The sequence below is a fragment of the Callithrix jacchus genome, chromosome 8, assembly GCF_049354715.1.
Source record: "Callithrix jacchus isolate 240 chromosome 8, calJac240_pri, whole genome shotgun sequence".
NCBI lineage: Eukaryota > Metazoa > Chordata > Mammalia > Primates > Cebidae > Callithrix > Callithrix jacchus.
The window spans coordinates 55,052,864-55,071,670 of record NC_133509.1 but is presented as its reverse complement, the minus strand read 5'-3'; the positions used below and the strand labels follow the sequence as shown (position 1 = coordinate 55,071,670).

General features: G+C 40.0%; 1 protein-coding gene across 6 annotated transcripts in view; it reads left to right on the top strand.

Annotated features, from left to right (window-relative positions):
• Window positions 1-13: 13 nt before the first annotated feature.
• Window positions 14-18,807, top strand: part of CCNB1IP1 (cyclin B1 interacting protein 1) — a 39,745-nt gene continuing 20,951 nt past the window's right edge. For 4 of the 6 annotated variants that reach the window (XM_054239764.2, XM_078334445.1, XM_078334444.1 and 1 more), the window contains exons 1-2: window positions 13,421-13,446; window positions 17,313-17,471. In XM_054239764.2, coding sequence (XP_054095739.1) covers window positions 17,449-17,471 — 23 coding nt within the window. In that variant the 5' untranslated portion in view covers window positions 13,421-13,446; window positions 17,313-17,448. Of the gene's footprint in view, window positions 384-13,420; window positions 13,447-17,311; window positions 17,472-18,807 lie in introns of those variants that run through there. The other 2 variants (XM_035259958.3, XM_078334446.1) reach the window with 2 other exon arrangements.

Below are 18,807 nucleotides of genomic sequence, written 5' to 3'. Positions count from 1 at the left end.
CTCATAGGGCGGAGGGAAGCTCATCAGTGGGGCCACGAGCTGAGTGCGTCCTGTCACTCAATTTCTATGTCCCTTGGGAAGGTCTGAGACTAGGGCCAAATGCGGCCCTAACAGGGCTCTCCCTGAGCTTCGGGGAGGTGAGTTCCCAGAGAACGGGTCTCCGCGCGAGGGTCAGAATGGGCAGGAGATGCCGCGGACCCCGCCTTTCGGGGTGGGACCCGGCGGATGCCTCCTTTGCCGGAGCTTGGAACAGACTCACGGCCAGCGAAGCGAGTTCAATGGCTGAGGTGAGGTACCCTGAACGGGGGCCTCATAACCCAATTCAGACTACTCTCCCCCGCCCTCTTTTGAAGAAAAACCGAGTGGCAGCGGTAAAGCGAGAGGTTCGTAGCGTATCAACGCCGGGCGGAATGCGGGGGCGGGGAGTGGAATGTAGAAAAGTTCCATGAAACTGCATGGAACAGAGGGAACCCGGGGCCAGGAAGTCCGCGAAATTGCTACTGGTCTTCTGGTTCTTGGTGACGCTAGGTCAGGGGCGCCCAAATATTTGGCTGCATGAGAATCACCGAGTATGGGGACTGTAAACTTAGGCAGATTCCCCACTCCAGACCCTCTGGTTCGATAAGCTTGTGTTAACTATATCATCGGGTAATCCTGATTTTGGCACCAATATCGTTTAGAAACACATTGTTAGGATAAAATAGTCCCTGTTATAGACCAACCAGAGCAAAATAGCAAAACTCCGTCTCTATAAAAAAATTTAAAAATTAGCCGGGCGTGGTGGCGCGGGCCTGTACTGTAGTCCCAGCTACTCAGGAGGCTGAGGCAGGAGAGTCGCTTGAACTCGGGAGGCGGAGGTTGCAGTGGGCTGACATCGCACTACTAAACTCCAGCCTGAGCGACAGAGCGAGACTGCGTCTCAAAAAAAAAAAAGAGGAAAAAAAGATAAACTTTAATTTTTGTTAATCAAAAGATGTAAAGTTGGGGCCGGGCGCGGTGGCTTACGCCTGTAATCCCAACACTTTGGGAGGCCGAGGCGGGTGGATCACGAGGTCAAGAAATCGAGACCATCCTAGTCAGCAAGATGAAACCCCGTCTCTACTAAAACTACAAAAACTAGCTGGGCATGGTGGCGTATGCCTGTAGTCCCAGCTACTCAGGAGGCTGAGGCAGGAGAATTGCCTGAACCCAGGAGGTGGAGGTTGCGGTGAGCCGAGATCGCGCCATTGCACTCCAGCCTGGGTAACAAGAGCGAAACTCCGTCTCAAAAAAAAAAGATGTAAAATTTATTAAGAAAAAACCCCCAAATCTCATTATTTGTATGTAAGTTGATTATTAATATTTTAAAAGCCAGAAGAAACTACAGGATAAAATTTTTACCTTAATACAAAGCCTAGCAAGACTGATAGAAAATAGTATATGAAAATAAATTGCATATTTATAAAAGAGCTTCAAACAACTATAAAGGAAATTTTTGGATAAGGTAGCCTTTACAATAACACCAAAGCATACCAAGTAGTTGGAAATAAAGCTAACAAAATGTAGGTGCTCCATAAATGTTTGTTGGATAGGATTGCTTAACCTATTTCAGTGGTACAAAGCCTGTTACATCTGACTTAATTATGGCACAAATAAATTAGACGAGGTCTAAAAGGCAGTACTTTGGAGATAGGAAAAATATAATGTAAAGCTTTATGAAATGAAAATTTGTGAAGAATAGGTAATACTTAAGGCTGGGTGCAGTGGCTCATGCCTGTAATCCCAGCAGTTTGGGAGGCCAAGGTGGGTGGATCACTTGAGGTCAGGAGTTTGAGACCAGCCTGGCTAACATGGTGAAAGCCCATCTCTAAAAAAAATAGGTAATCCTTAGTAGAGCTTTCTTGTGTACTAGAGGCTGAGCTAAATGCTTTACATGCATAACCTCATTTAATCTTCATAAGGATAAAATAGCGAGAATTTATTTAGTTCTTACTGTGCTGTGAGCTTTACTTGCATCATTTAATTCTCACAACCACCTCATGGGGCATATGTTATTATCTCCATTTTATAGGTGAAGAAACTGAGCTTTAGAAAACTTTAATTTATTAGAGATCACACAGTGTATTGCTAGGGCTGCTATAACTACAAACTACAGACAGGATAGCTTAAACAGTAAATTCATTTTGTCTTAATTCTGGTGGCTAGAAGCCCAAGATAAAGATCTTCACAGGGTTGATTTCTTCTAAGGTATGCCTCTTCCCTCCCTCCTTGGCTGACAGATGGATGCTGTCTTTCCTCTGCGTGTGTCTGTGCCCTAATCTTTTTTTTTCTTTTTTGAGACAGAGTCTTGGTCTGTCGCGTGATTCTCCTGCCTCAGCCTCCCAAGTAGCTGAGACTACAGGCCTACATGCGCCACCACACCTGGCTAATTTTTGTATTTTTAGTAGAAACTGTTTCACCACGTTGGCCAGGCTGGTCTGAAACTTCTGAAGTGAGCCACCCGCCTCGGCCTCCCAAAGTGCTGAGATTACAGGCATGAGCCACCATGCCCGGCCCTTATAATCTCCTTTTCTTATAAGGACATCAGTGATACTGGATTATTCTCCACTCATATGACCTTTGTTTTTTTTCTTTTTTTGAGAGGGAGTTTCGTTCTTGTTGCCCAGGATCGAGTACAATGGCACCATCTCGGCTCACCACAACCTCTGCCTCCCAGGTTCAAGTGATTCTCCTGCCTCAGCCTCCGAAGTAGCTGGTATTACTGGCATGCGCCACCATGCCGAGCTAATTTTTGTATTTTTAGTAGAGATGGGGTTTCTCCATGTTGGCCAGGCTGGTCTTGAACTCCCAACCTCACGTGATCCGCCCACCTCGGCCTCCCAAAGTGCTGGGATTACAGGCGTGAGCCACCTTGCTTGGCCTTGAATTACTTTAAAATACTTCAGCCAAAATAATCAAATGAAGCAAATAGGGCAAAATAAAGGCAATTGTTAATTTATAGGCAATGAGCATATAGATGTCCATTATCTCTCTCAGCTTTTCTGTGTGGTTAAAATTATTATAGTAGAAAGAAAAATATTAAGGAGAAAAATGACAAATTAGTCTGTTGTTTTAAAGAGAAAAGCTAACTGTGCAAATCAATACCTAAGACTTATGTACAATATCTGTAGTCTAGATCGACATATCATAATGACAGGAAAATGGATTAATCAAGCTAAACATAAAAGGTGCATAACTTTTGGGAAAATCTACTTTAAAAAATATATTTTGAAAAGCAGGAATTTATGATAACTAAGATTAAAAAAAAGACCCCTCCCTTTTTTTTCTTAAGCTCCCATGATTCAAAAACAAATAGACCTCTTAAACAGAAAATAACTCTTCCTAATGACTAGTTGTTTGGTTTTGTATCACATTGGACTAAGCAATTAGCACCCATGTCTAAATAAAGAATAATTTAATTGCTTCTTAACATTATGGCCTGAAGGAATATAAAAGTAGATAGGATTTATTTTCTTAGTTTGGGTTCCAAGAAGGTGTAGAAATAGGATCCGGTAAAATTTCTGAAATTCTAGAAAGAATAGTCTGAGAATACATAAAATGTAACAAAGAGAAATAGCAGATCACGCAACTAGAAAGTATACTGGAGTCAGTCACAGTTTACATGGGATGTGTCCCAGAATGCTCTTGTACAGCATTTTGAGTCAGAGATTTTCATTCAGTACTCAGGTGAATAACTGCTGCCAGGAGGGTGGTTATTTGCTGAGGAGGTCACCCTGCAGGAACCCAGCATTTGTTAGCATTCATTCTACCTGGAGTCCATCTGATTCCTATGGACCAACAAATATGACCATGACATGGATGGTCTCTCCTAGGATGACTTCTCAAAATCAGGGTTGAGAACTGTACCAAGGACTTTTAAAAATGTGATTAAATATGTAGAATATGGCCATACGCAGTGGCTCATGCCTGTAATCCCACCACTTTGGGAGGCCGAGGCAGGTGGATCACCTGAGATCAGGAGTTCGAGACCAGCCTGACCAACATGGAGAAACCCCATCTCCACTAAAAATACAAAATTAGCCTGGTGTGGTGGTGCATGCCTGTAGTCCCAGCTACTTCGGAGGCTGAGGCAGGAGAATTGCTTGAACCCAGGAGGCAGAGGTTGTGGTGAGCCAAGATCACGCCATTGCACTCCAGCCTGGGGGACAAGAGCAAAACTCCGTCTCGGAAAAAAAAAAAAAGTGGAATATGATGTCTCTTATTGTTGATAACAAAAGGAGTCCTTTTAATTAGGGGTCAGCACTTTGACTAGCATAGAAAATGTAGCAAATGAAATATACTATAAACTTCATTATCTTTATTGTCCTCTCAAATGAAATTAGCTCAGAAAAATAGTATATACATATCCATATATATATATACACACGTAGACACATGTACACATATGTACACACACATAGGTTTTCATCCACTATTCCTGTCTCCCAACTTCCACAGATCTTGTTATAATATTGAGGTGCTTTAGGCCTTAGAAGCAGGCCTCAGAAAGCAGAATCTTTCTCTCAGAGCTTCTTTGCCCTCCTTTCACCTGCTCAAGGCAGGACTTTAATCTTCCCTGCCTTTCTGGAGATTAGTTAAGAGGTAAGAGAGCATTTCAAAAGAAAAGAAAAGAAAAGAAAAAAGAAAAGTCAAGCAAGACACACAGTCTTATAAATATATGTATAATTACAAAGACAATAGAACCAAAATTTGTTTTTGTCACTCTGGAAAAAATCCAAAACAGATAGGCCTTGCTGGGTTCCCCCATGTGGTGTATTAGTGTTAAACCATAACCTTTTTGTCCAATCACATTTTGTTTCTTTTCTTTTTTTTTTTTTAATTGTCCAGTCACATTTCTATATGATGGTCAGTCATGCCTATCCAATGTAGTCTTCCTAAAAGGCCCAAGAGGACAGGGTTCAGGGAGCTTCAGCATAGCTGACATGGAAGCTTACAGGAAGGTGAAGAAGAGCTCATCCGCGTGTCGGGAGAGTGGCACTCCCCAACTCCAAGGGGACAGAAGTGTCTGTGCTTGGGATACTTCTAGACCTCACCATGTGTTATCTCTTCATCTGGCTCTTTATTTGTATCCTTTAAAGTATCCATTGTAATAAACTGGGAAATGTAAGTGCGTTCTTGAGTTCTGTGAGCTGCTCTAGCAAATTAATCCAACCCAAAGAGGGGTTGTGGGAACCCCAACTTGAAGCCAGTTGGTGAAAAGTTCTGGAAGCCTGGACTTGTAACTGTTAGGAAGGACAAGCAGTCTTATGGCACTGAGCTCTCAACCCGTGCTTTCTGAGACAGTCTAGGTAGATGGCTTCAGAACGGAATTGAATTGGAGGACATCCAGCTGGTGTCTGTTGCAGAACTGATTGTTGGCACACATTTAGTTGCAGAAGTCTTCTGTGTTGATTGTTGTTGTGATGTGAGAACAGAGGAAGAACAGTTTGTTTTTCCAGTATTACACAAAAAAATAGATCTATTTTTATGGATAGTCACATGAAAGTATGATTGGAAGACAAAAGGTATGATCTCATGTTAATAAACTGGAGAGGTGAAACTTAGCAAGGCCTGTTTGTTTAGTTTGTTCTTGGCATCTCTGTGTGACTGACATTCCTTCCCTCCAGGCCTGACACCTGTCATATGTGAATCTCCAGGGAAGAAGAAAAGGAGAAGGTCAGAGTGTGACCTTCCTAAGTTTTATAGCCTGCTTCAAGGAAGAAGGGGTAAGGGAAATGCTAGTTTCTATGGCCCACTTTAGTGGAGAAAGGGTGAGAGAAGGTCAGAGTGACTTTCCTGCTTCTGCTGTTTTCTCATTTTCTAAGGTGCCATGTTTTGGTGATAGCATTTACTGTATCCCATCATTGGTTGTTAGGGTGACTTTAGAAATTGGACTTTTTTCCAGAATGACAAAAACATATTTTGATTCAATTGTCTTTGTGATTACATACGTATTTATAAGACTGTGTGTCTTGGTTTCCTCTTTTTCTTTCTTTCTTTTTTTTTTTTTTTTTAAGGGAAATGCTTTCTTACCTAATCTGTCTGCTTCTCCATTTGCCCTTGCCAGAGTGACCAAAAATTGACTTGCTCAGACTGGAGGGTGTCCTAGGATGTGGAACTTTAAGTACTAACATTGAGAAAATCTCCAGGCAAAGGATGAGTTGATCACCCTACTGGAGCAGCCAGACTGGTCCCTTTCTTTTGTTTTGAGAAGGAGTCTCATCTATCACCCAGGCTGGAGTGCCGTGGTGTGTTCTCAGCTCACTGCAACCTCTGCCTCCCGGATTCAAGCGATTCTCCTGCCTCAGCCTCCCAAGTAGCTGGGATTACAGGTGCCCGCCACCACACCTGGTTAATTTTTTGCATTTTTAGTAGAGACAGGGTTTCACCGTGTTAGCTAGGATAGTCTGGATCTACTGACCTCTTCATCTGCCCGCCTCAGTCTCCCAAAGTGCTGGGATTACAGGCGCGAGCCACAGTGCCTGGCCAAAACTGATCCTTCTTTAAAACAGAAGTTATGGGCAAACATTGTGGTTCAGGCCTGTAATCCCAGCACTTTGGGAGGCCAAGGTAGGAGGGTCACTTGACCCAGGAGTTCAAATCAAGACCAGCCTGGGCAACATAGGAGACCTCATGTCTACAAATAAAAAAAAATTAGCCAGGCATGGTGGTGCACTTTGGTGGTCCTAGATACTCAGGAGGCTGAGGTGTGGGGATTGCTTGAGCCCAGGGGGTCAAGGCTGCAGTGAGTCTTGATTGCACCATTGCACTCCAGTCTGGGCAACAAAGTGAGACCCTGTCTGAAAAATAAAGTAAATAAATAAAATGAAAGATCATATTAGGTATTTGTTCCAGTGGCTCCCCATCTCAAATACCATGACTTAACTGGACTCTATATAATCTGCCTCTTACCCCAGTGCTTTGATTTCATCTACTACTGTTTTTCCCTTTGCTTACTCCTGTTAGGCACGCTGGCCTCTTTCCACTTTGTCTCAGACATGCCAGTCACCCATCTGCCTACAGGTTTCTGTTCTCTCTAGCTGGTCTGGTCTTCTTCCAGCTAACCAGATTGATCTCTGACTTTCTTTTTATTTTATTTTATTTATTTATTTATTTTTGAGACGGAGTTTCGCTCTTGTTACCCAGGCTGGAGTGCAATGGCGCGATCTCGGCTCACCGCAACCTCCGCCTCCTGGGTTCAGGCAATTCTCCTGCCTCAGCCTCCCACGTAGCTGGGATTACAGGCACACGCCACCATGCCCAGCTAATTTTTTGTATTTTTTTAGTAGAGGCAGGGTTTCAACATGTTGACCAGGATGGACTCGATCTCTTGACCTCATGATTCACCTACCTCGCCCTCCCAAAGTGCTGGGATTACAGGTGTGAGCCACCGCTCCCGGCCATTTTATTTATTTTTTTACAATGGGGTTTCACCATGTTGGTCAGGCTGGTCTTGAACTCCTGACCTCAGGTGATCCGGCTGCCTTCGCCTCCAAAGTGCTTGGATTACAGGCATGAACCACCACGCCCAGCTGATCTCTGACTTTCTTAAGGTTTTTTGTTCAAATATCATCTTCTTAATAGCAGTGACACCTTCCTGGATATTAATAATACTACTCCTACCATCACTTGTAGCCTCTTACGTGGCTTTATTTTTTTCCAGGGTACTAATTACAACATAACATATATTTGTTTAATTTTTAGGATATCTGACTCCCTCCACTAGACTGTAAGCTCCAATGAGCCAGGGCTGTGTGTATTTTGTTTACTGCTCTATAACCAATGCCTGGAACAGTATCTAGTTTTGATATTTATTGAATGAGATACTAAATAAGACAGGATGTCAAGGAGCAAGGGGTAAGTGTGACTTGAAAAAGACTGGGTTCTGAAGGAAAAGTGAGAGTCTATTAAACTTTACTTTCTTGAAGATTTTTTCCCTACTTTATTCAAAGAGGTGAATCTTGAGAATTTTTTAAAAAAGAAATTCAGAATCAAAAAGATCAGTAATTGAAGGAACCAGGGAAAATTTTAAAAACTTTGAAATTCCTTAATTTGCGGTAGCTTTGAAAATTAAAAAAAAAAAAAGAAAAATTCCACAATATGGTTTATTATATTGCCTGATGTTATAAATAAATTTCCAAATTTATTAATTATTTATTTGCCAGTTTCCCAAAAGTGATCAGCAAAGCTGTGGATTAGGAACACCATTTAAAGAAATTTGCATACATGTCTTCAGGAATAGGTAGGAAAGGGGACGTTGATGAGAGCCTTCTACTTTACTGCAACTTTGGGAGGAAAGGATCCTTAAGAGGTATTAATTTAAAATGGAGAGTTCTGAGACCTATTATAAGGGGGAAAGTAGTAGCTCAGAGTTGGGGTAGGAGGTATTGAACATGTAGAAGGCCCAGTCTCTGGAGTCCTAGGTTCAACTTGGGGGATAGGCATTCAATGTGGTGTCCATTTAGCCTTTGAAGCCTGCCTTTGCTACCTTAAGGGGTTGGGGGTGTCCTACTTTTCTCTTTTTACCTCTAAATAGAAACCTACTCTTGGATCTCTATCCTTTTTTTTGTGGAGAGATTGTTTTATTATTTAAACACAAACCCTTGTGTTTAACATTGCAGATACTCAAAACCAAAAAGCTCCTTAATTCTGTCAATCCTGCTCCTAGGAATAACCTGTTAGCAGTTTGATGTGTCTCCTTCCAGACTATTTTCTTTTCATTCAGTTGTAAAGACATGCATATATAGAATTATTCTATGTTGCCTTATTTTATGTGTTGGGGGGAAGTATCACATAAATGTGAGAATATTACACAGTGTTATTTTTGGCTATTTTAACTTCACATGCATTGGAGATGTTTTCATGTCATATATATATTTTTTTTCTTTTTTGTCTTTTTTTTTAAAAAATTTTTTATTTTTTATAAAGACGGGGTTTCACCATGTTGGTCAGGCTGGTTTTGAACTCCCGACCTCAGGTGATCCGCCCGCCTTGGCCTCCAAAGTGCTTGGATTACAGGCGTGAGCCACCATGCCGGGCCTTCATGTCATTATATGCAGATTTACTTCATTCTCTTTAACTACTGGGTAGGATATCACAGAATAATTGTATCATTTAAAAAATTTTGTGGCTACATAGTAGGTGTATATATTTATGGGGTATGTGAGATGTTTTAATGCAGACATGCAATGTGAAATAAACACATCATGGAGAATGGGGTATCCATCCCCTGAAGCCTTTATCTATGGAGTTGCAAACCAATTATACTCTTTCAGTTATTTAAAAATGTACAATTAAGTCATTATTGACTATAGTCACTCAGTTGTGCTATCAAATAGTAGGTTTTATTCATTTTTTTCTATTTTTTGTACCCATTAACCACCCCTACCATCAAGGAAGAGTTGTATCATGATTTAATGATTCTTCTTTGAATAGACATGAGTATTTCTAATTGTTTTGCTGTCATAGCCAGTGCTACAAGGAACATCCTTCCTTGAACATGCCCCTTTGGGCACAATATTTCTCCAAGATGGATAACCAAATGTGAACTTGGAAAGGAGATGTTTAATTTTTAATTACAGACAAATGGCTGTTCTTAATCCTTCATTCTGAATAAATTGTAAATGAAAAGTTTTTAAAGAGTGATAACTTTTCCAAGAGTTTACTCACTTCAGCTGTGATAACATCCTTTTTTTCTTTTTTTAATTTATTTTTTATTTCAATAGGTTTTTAGGAAACAGGTAGTGTTTGGTTACATGAGTAAGTTTTTTAGTGGTGATTTCTGAGACTTTAGTGCACCCATCACCCGAGCAGTGTACCCTGCACCCTATGTGTGTGTTAGTCTTTTATCCCTCGCCCCCACCACCCTTTCAATGATAACATCCTTAAACAACAGTCATTCAACCGGTGTTCTCCAAAGGGTGAGCCTCAAATCTACCAGAAGTACCTGAGGGTGCTTATTAAAATACGTACTGCTGAGTCCCACGCAGCGCATTAGAATCTCTGAAGGTATGTCCCAGGAATCTACCTTTTCTTTTTTTTTGAGACAAGATCTCACTCTGTTGCCCAGGCTGGAGTGCAGTGGTGTAATCACAGCTCACTACAACCTATACCTTCTGGGCTCACACTCTCCTCCCATTTCAGCCTACCTTAGTAGCTGGGACTACAGAGGCATCACCATTCCTGGCAATTATTTAATTAATTAATTTTTTTATAGAGACGGGGTTTCATCATATTGGCCAGGATAGTCTCGATTTCCTGTTCTTGTAATCCACCCGCCTCTGCCTCCCAAAGTGTTGGGATTACAGGCGTGAGCCACCACGCCCGGCCAATTTTTTTTTATTTTTTGTAGAGACAGTTGTTTTACTATGCTGCCCAGGTTGCTCTCAAACTCATGGGCTCAAGCGATCCTGCCGCCTCTGTCTCCCAAGTGTTGGAATTACAGATGAGACCTACCACGCCTGGGCCCAGGAATCTATCTACTTTTAAACAATTTCAATATTATTTTACAGAGCACAGAATTTTGATGTTACCAGCTGGGAAGAATTTCATAATGGATTTTTATGAGTACTAAAACCTGGAATACAGAATGTCATAATGAATGTTAGATATTTAATGGGAATTTTAAAAGAATATTGTACTTTCTAAGAGTTTCTGAAATCACACAATAAGAGGCAGGGCAGTGTGGTGGTTGAATTTGGGCTCTTAAGTTGGATGGCTGTTGTCTCAATCTGTTTTCTGTTGCTTATAACAGAATACCTGAAACTGGGTCACTTATTTATTTGTTTGTTTATTTATTTATTTATTTTTGGTGACAAAGTCTTACCTTGTCGCCCAGGCTGGAGTACAGTGGCACAACCTTGGCTCACTGTAACCTCCACCTCCTGGTTTCAAGCCATTCTCCTGCCTTAGATTCCTAGATAGCCGGGATTACAGGTATGCACCACCATAACTGATTAATTTTTTATGTTTTAGTAAAGATGGGTTTCACCATGTTGGCCAGGCTGGTCTTAAACTCCTGACCTCAAGAGATCCGCCCACTTCAGCCTTTCAGAGTGCTGTGATTACAGGCATGAGCCACTGTGCCAAGCCTGGGTAATTTATTTATTTAGTTTTTGAGACAGGGTCTCACTCTGTCACTCAGGCTGGAGTACAGTAGCACAATCCTGGTTCACTTCAACCTCCGCTTCCCAGGTTCAAGTGATCCATCTTCCCACTTCAGCCTCCTGAGTAGCTGGGACTACAAGCCCATACCACCATGCCCAGCTAATTTTTTTTTTTTAGTAGAGATGGGGTTCCACCATGTTGGCCAGGCTGTGAGTAATGTATTTTTTAAATAAATTTATTTTTTCCAGTTATGGATGCTGCGAAGTCCAAGGTTAAGGGGCTGTCTCTGGGTTGCATCTGAACTCCTTCTTGCTGGAAGGGACACCCTGTGCGTTCCAAGGCATTGCAGGACATCGCATGGCCAGGAGGCTGAGACTGCTAACATGCTATCCTCAAGTCTCTTTTCCTTTTCTTTAAAGCCACTAGTTCTCCTCCCATGATAACCTATTAAGCCATGAATAGATTAATTTATTCATGAGGGCAGAGCCTTCAGGATCCAGTCACCTCTTGAAGGGCCCACTTCTAATGAGGATTAAGTTTCCGCCACTTTAGGGATTAAGTTTCAATATGAATTTTGAAGGCGACATTTAAACCATAGCAGGGTCTGAATCCTGACTTTACTGCTTGCTAAATAGACAAATTCCTTAATTTCTGTAACTCTGTTTCCTTTTGCTTTGGTGAAATACTTATAATGAAAGTGCCTACATTCATGGGATAATGTGAAGATTAAACAAAGTAATGAATATAAAGTGCTTAGCAGCATTCCTGGTTTATAGTAAACATTCAAGAAATGTTTTGACTTTGAAAGTTACAATAAATCACTTATGGAACAACAAAGTAGCATTTGATGTTAAATATTGGGAAATTTGGGGCAGTTAAACTCTAAAGTGGATTGGAATAGGTAATAATTTCTAGTAAGGTGGAAGCAGGGTGAATAGGATGAAATTATTTAAAAATGAGAACTGTGAGTTAGAATTGTATCATTTCTTCTTAGAATTGTATACCTTGAATCTTTATACTTCAAATATTTGCACATTACATGTATATTTGTACCTATAACATATATTTGTATATGTATTCCCTATTATATACTATAATGGTACTTATTAATACTACTAATACTAATGATGATGAATATTGTGCTAGTGAGTCCTCTAATTATGGCTTAAAAAGAAATCTTTCAGCTTGGGCACCATGGTGAAACCCTTTCTCTACAAAATATACACAAATTAGCTGGGTGGGGTGGTGCACGCCTGTAGTCCCAGCTGCTTGGTGGGGTGCTGAGGCAGAAGGATTGCTTGAACCTGGGAGGTCAAGGCTGCAGTGAGTCGAGACTGGACCACTGCACTCCAGCATGGAACACAAAGTGAGACCCTGTTTCAAAAAAAAAAATTTTTTTTTTTAACAGACTAAGAACATACACTTTAACTGGAGGAGGATGTTAGGAGTCAAAACAATTGCTTAATCACTTATGTCCTCAGCACTGAAGGTCATTGTTTTGGTCTGGAGGTGTGTAAAATGTACACTTTGCTCTCTAATTGTTTATAGTCTACTTGGGAAGATAAACCTAACAAGAAATATGTAATAACAATAACGGCTAACATTGTTGAGTACTATGCACCAGCCATGGTACTGAGTATATAAATTATTTTACTTAAAACTCACAACAATCAGAGTAGGAAGATTTCATAATTTTTCCCTCTTTTATAGTTGAGGAAACTGAGGCTTAGATATGTGCAAATAAGTGGCAAGTTTCGGATTCAAAATCAGCTAAATTTTATTTAAAGCCTAAAATACTTAACCACCTATCTTTTATCTACTAAGCTTGTTAGTTCAAAGATTACCTGAAGGTAAATTTTATCAATACAGCTTTGGATTTTGGGGAAAAAAAAATGAAGGTAAATTTTAACTTGAATAGATCTAGACTGTTTATAATGGAATTTGTTGCCTAGCATCAATTGTGACCATACTGAGGTCACAAAGGATAAGAAATTACCCTTAAGAGATGAAAATTCTTTGGAATAGAATGCAGTAGCCCACACAAACAGGAATGTGCATAAATAGCTTAAATTAGCCTGTGTTTGCATAAGGACATTAACTGGAAAGGAAACTTGGTTTAAGAAGTTCACTTTAAAAATTGTGCAAGAAGCATCACTGGTCCATAAAGAGAGAAGGGTGGAGTGGGTTACGTCATTTCAGCACCTTTTAAGGTAAAGGAGGAGGGAATCCTCTTGAACTCATTAGCCAATTAGGTTCTGAAGACGCTTCTTAAGGCCACTTCCTGTCTCTCCACTTTCTTTCCCTCTCCGTTTTGGTGGGCTGGTGAGTGTGCACTTAGTTTTGCGCTCTTTAACTGTTTTGAATTTCTCTTCATTTATGCCATATACCCAACTGGCAGGCCTTTATTTCAAGCCGGCATTGGAGTGTGTGTGAGTCGCAAGGCGATTAATTTAGGCTCTGTGGAGGTTGGAAGAAGACAGTGAAATGCTCTGCCTGGCTTGTTTCCACGTGGGCCTCTGCAGTACTGGGGTTTGCCTTCTTTCTCTGAGTCCCGGTGACCCAGGAACAATAGACTCTGCTTCATGTGCACAGTGCGTGTGTTCTTGGAAACGCCCAGCTTTATTTCGCTGGGAGGGAGAAATACTGTTATCATCCCAATGCTGTTTTGATTTGTATCTCCTTGGGTGAGGTCAGATCTTGGGAGAAGGCGTTCAGCTCAGTAGATTTTAATTCTCCGGAGAGTGTCTAGGAGGGACCGGGACCTTACTGGGTTTATGAAAGCTGCAGCGGATCTTGTCTTTTTCCTGGCCTTAGCTCAGATCTTTTCGGCTTTCTTGGTGAACCTGGGCAGCAAACTCTGAAGACAGATAAGCCCTAAGAGGAGCTCGTAATTTTTAATGTTGCCACAGTGGTGAATGTGGCCTAAAAAGCTATGGAAAAAGATCCGGGGACCTTAGTTTCGGGCAAGCCTGTAGATTCAAATTCCAGCGCCACAGTTTACAGCTCTGGTGACCTTGGGAGTGGCAGTGAGCCATTCCCAGGCTTAGCTTTCCAAGATCAGATAAATATATAAAAACTAGGCCCTACGTGGTATGTAATAAATGTTAGGTACCTTTAGAAGTAAGCAGTACTTATTTATCATAGTATTTTGGATATCTGTTTTCTCATAAAAAGTTTTGTCTAGCGACCTCGAATGTAATTTCACTGCATTTCTTTTGATACATGTTAGTTTTTATATGATATATGTGTTGGGTATCCTTATAGGTAGAAAGCATGAGAAAGACAAATAAACCAGTTAATTGAATGTAGTAATAGGCATTTGCAGGCCTCCCATAATTTTTATAATTCTCAAGCAGTTATAATTGATTTTTTGAATAGGTAATATATTCACATGGTTCAGAATTCCAAGGAAATCAGTTTCTTATCCCCTTCCCTAAGCCATCCAATTCCTCTCTTGCATAACAGTGTTACTAAGATATTTTATGCATGTAAGCAAATATGTGTGAGTATCCTTCCCTTTTTCTATATCTACTCTACTATATGTCTTACTTTTTCCACTTAATAAGTAAGTGTCCACATTCTTTATAATGGTAACAGTATTCTCTAAAAATTTTTTTTCAAAAAATATTTTTTATTTCAAAAGGTTTTTGGGGTATAATGGTAACATAGTATTCTACTTTATGTACATGGCATAATTTATTTAGCTTTTATCAGTAGATATTTAGATAATTTATGATCTTGATATTTCTCCCTAAATGAATGGCTTTGCAAATAAGTCAGTTGGCATATAGGCATTTCAACTGGGTTTTAGCATATTCTTGTTTAAAAGGAATCTAGATATTTTGCAGAGCTTCCTATTTATATTTATTTAAGTACACATAGTGGTGATTAGAAACTAATCAATACTTTAAATGTCTTGATTGAACAGTAAAGGATTTTCTACCAAAAGCAGGATCATCTTGATGGGGTTTTTTTTTTTTTGAGACGGAGTTTCGCTCTTGTTACCCAGGCTGGAGTGCAATGGCACGATCTCGGCTCACCGCAACCTCCGCCTCATGGGTTCAGGCAATTCTCCTGCCTCAGCCTCCTGAGTAGCTGGGATTACAGGCACGTGCCACCACGCCCAGCTAATTTTTTGTATTTTTAGTAGAGACGGGGTTTCACTTTGTTGACCAGGATGGTCTCGATCTGTTGACCTCGTGATCCACCTGCCTCAGCCTCCCAAAGTGCTGGGATTACAGGCTTGAGCCACCACGCCCGGCCCATCTTGATGGCTTTTATGTGGGTATATATTTATCCACTTTGGTTTGACTAGGGGATGGTTTATCTTGTTATGAGCACAAGTTTTTTTTAAAATCTTTTTTAATTGTATTTTTTTGAGCATATGTTTAATGTTGGGAAGGAGTGACAGCAGTGGCCGAGAACAGCCAAGTCATCTGTATTCAAAGAGACAGAAGGGGCATACTTTCAATGTTTTCTTAGAAAATGTGTGCTGGATATGCCCCTCAACTTACGGTGTTGAGGGAGTAGACCCATTTTAGTATTAAGTTAGGAAAAGCTGAAATATGTTTTAGGATATAGACATGCAAAATAAAAAATGAGACTTTGGGAATTTCTCCAAAGCTGTTTCAGTCTTTAGTTCTGGTTTTTTAGGTGGTAATTTTGTGAGTTGGGAAAAAATTAGGTTCTTTCCAATGGAAGCTTCCTTTTGTTAAGAAATAACTTTATGGCGAGGCACGCCTGTTAATCCTAGCACTTTGAGAGGCCGAGGTGGGCGAATCATGAGGTCAGGAGTTTGAGACCAACCTGGCTAACATGGTGAAACCCTGTCTCCACTAAAAAGACAAAAAATTAGTTGGGCGTGGTGTTGAACGCCTGTAATCCCAGCTCCTGGGGGTGCTGAGGTGGGAGGAGGAGGTTGTGGTGAGCCGAGATCGTGCCATTGCACTCCAGCCTGGGCAATGGGAGCAAAATTCTGTCTCAAAAAAAAAAAAGAGACACAACATCTTGGAGTTGGAAGGGCCCTTATGAGTACTATATGAGTGGCCTTTCTGGCTTCTGGGCTATTGTCAGAAGAATGAATTTTTGTTTTTGTTAAATTTGTATTTATTGTAGATTCATGGGGTACAGGTGCAGGTTTGTTACAGGGTATATTGCACGATGCTGAGTTTTGGGCTTCAATTGATCCTGCCATCTAGGTAGTAAACATTGTACCCAAAAGAAGTTTTTCAGCTCTTGCTTCTCTCCCTCCTTCCCTCCTTTTGGAGTACCTAGTGTTTATTGTTCCCAACTTTATGTCCCTGTGAACCCAAGATTTAGCTCCCTACCCAAGATTTAGCTCCCACTTATAAGTGAGAATATGCGATACTTGGTTTTCTGTTTCTACACAAATTGGCTTAGGATAATGGCCTCCAGCAGCTTCAGTTGCTACAAAAGACATGGTTTTTTTTTTTAATGACTGTGGAAAAGTGTGAAATTTTTAGGCAGAATACTTGCCTTTCTACTCACTAACTGGTTGAGCTTGGGCAAGTAATAGAAATAACATATTAAACATTTAACTCCATGCCAGCTACAGTGTAAAGTATATCTATTACCTCATTTAATCTTCTCAGAAGTTTTAAGGGGTAAGAAGTATTTGTTCTCATTTTACAGAGTTGACAACTGAGGTTTAGAGAAGTTGCATGACTTGCCCATGGGCACAGCAAATACACAAGAGAGCCAGGATTAAAATCTAGTTTTGTATTATTTCAAAATTTATTTTAGGGAATATTAATTAGTGTAGCTATTATGGAAAACAATATGGAGATTTCTCAAAAAATTAAAACTAAAACTACCATATAATCCAGAAATCCCAATTTCTGGGTGTATTCAAAGGAAATAAAATTAGCGTGTCAGAGATACCTACACTCGCATGTTCATTGCAGCATTATTCACAAAAGCCAAGATAAGGAATTGACCTAAAGGTTCATCAACAGATGAATGGATAAAGAAAATATGATACCTTTGTGTAGTAGAATACTATTCTGCCTTAAAAAGGAAGGAAATTCTGATAGTGGGAAATAAAACTTGTAGTCTGTTCTGATAGCAGTGCCTTATATAACTATCTCTAAAAAAAAAACTATGCCAAGCTTCAGTTTAATATTTACTTCCCATGAACAAAATTTTATATTGTTTTCATTTTGTTTTAGGTTGAAGATGAAATCCACTGAGGATGAAAGGCCTGGGTCTTCAGCACCCTGTGTGCCAGTCCAGAACTTGTCCATCTACAGACCCCCTGAAAATCAATTGGGCTTGGATTTGGACATTCTCAATAGAAAGGGTTAAATGCTGATGGGACCTAAAGCCTGGTACTTGAATTTTGTTCAAGATAAACTGTCTTAAGTTCTCTTCACTACACCTATGTGTGTCTTTTCTGTCTAAAAAGCTTAGCCTAGAGATTCTTTGAGTTACGATTGTATCCTGTAATGCTAGGTGGCACTGTGTAAATTGGAATAGAGTCAAATGCAGTGGTAATGAAATCTTAACACAGTATCTGCTGATTTAGTATCAATTTGTAGTTTGTATTAGGCCTTCATGAAGCATCTGTTCACACATATAAAATGTACTTTTTGGCTATGAACACCAGTACTTTGAAGTGATTACTGCCTGCAGTCAACAAAATGCTGGGATCATTGTTTATGGAGCATTTACAAAATACTTAGTAAATATGAAATGTCCTTTGTATGGTGGAATGAACTTGTCGAAGCATGCATGACTAGAATCCTGCAGGGAGCATTACACATTGGGAAAGTTATCACATATTTCGCATCAGAATTTATGTGCTAGGCTTTGTGTTGTGTGTCAAAGACAAAAAGACCAGGCCTCTTTCGTTCCTGGGTTTTGTCTGTGAGTTGATTAATAGAGAAGTTGTTGCTTTCAATCTATAATTATCCTGTAGGAAGTTTTTTTTTTTTTAATACCCAAAGAGTCACTTCATACGGGAGGTTTTTTTTGTTAATTTCCCTTTAAAAAAATTTATTTTAGGTTTGGAGAGATCAAGGAGTTTTAAGGTTGACATTGTTAAAACTGTTAGAAACCTTTCCCACCATGTCTTGCTTCTTGTCTTCATTCTCTTGGTTAATCTTGCATCCTGCTGATCTGAAAACATTTTACATAGTGAAAGCAGTGTTGAAATATAGGACAAGGATGGAGTAAAATAACATTTTGATCATATCCATCTGAGATATTTAAAAAACTTCAGTTTCTTTCCAACCTACTGAGCTAGTATGTCATTGCATTACATTTAAAGCAAACTATCTTCTTTAGCTCTGTTTATTTCCAGTAGGAAGTACCATGATGAAGTAAAAAGACTATGGAATTTTGATGTTACTGAATTTAAATCCTAGCTCTTACTAGTTAGGTGACCTTAAGGAAATTTATTTAATTTTTTCGAGGCTCCATTTTCGTTGTAAACAGGGGGTTTTAAAATTGGAACGATACAGATTTTATAGTGCTTAACAGATAGGATTTCTTTCTTTTTTTTTGAGAATAGGATTTCTTTTTTTTTTTTTGAGAATAGGATTTCTTTCTTTTTTTTTTTTTTGAGACAGAGTCTCGCTCTGTCACCAGGCTGGAGTGCAATGGTGCAGTCTCGGCTCGCTGCAACCCCTGCTTCCCAGGTTTAAGTGATTCTTCTGCCTCAGC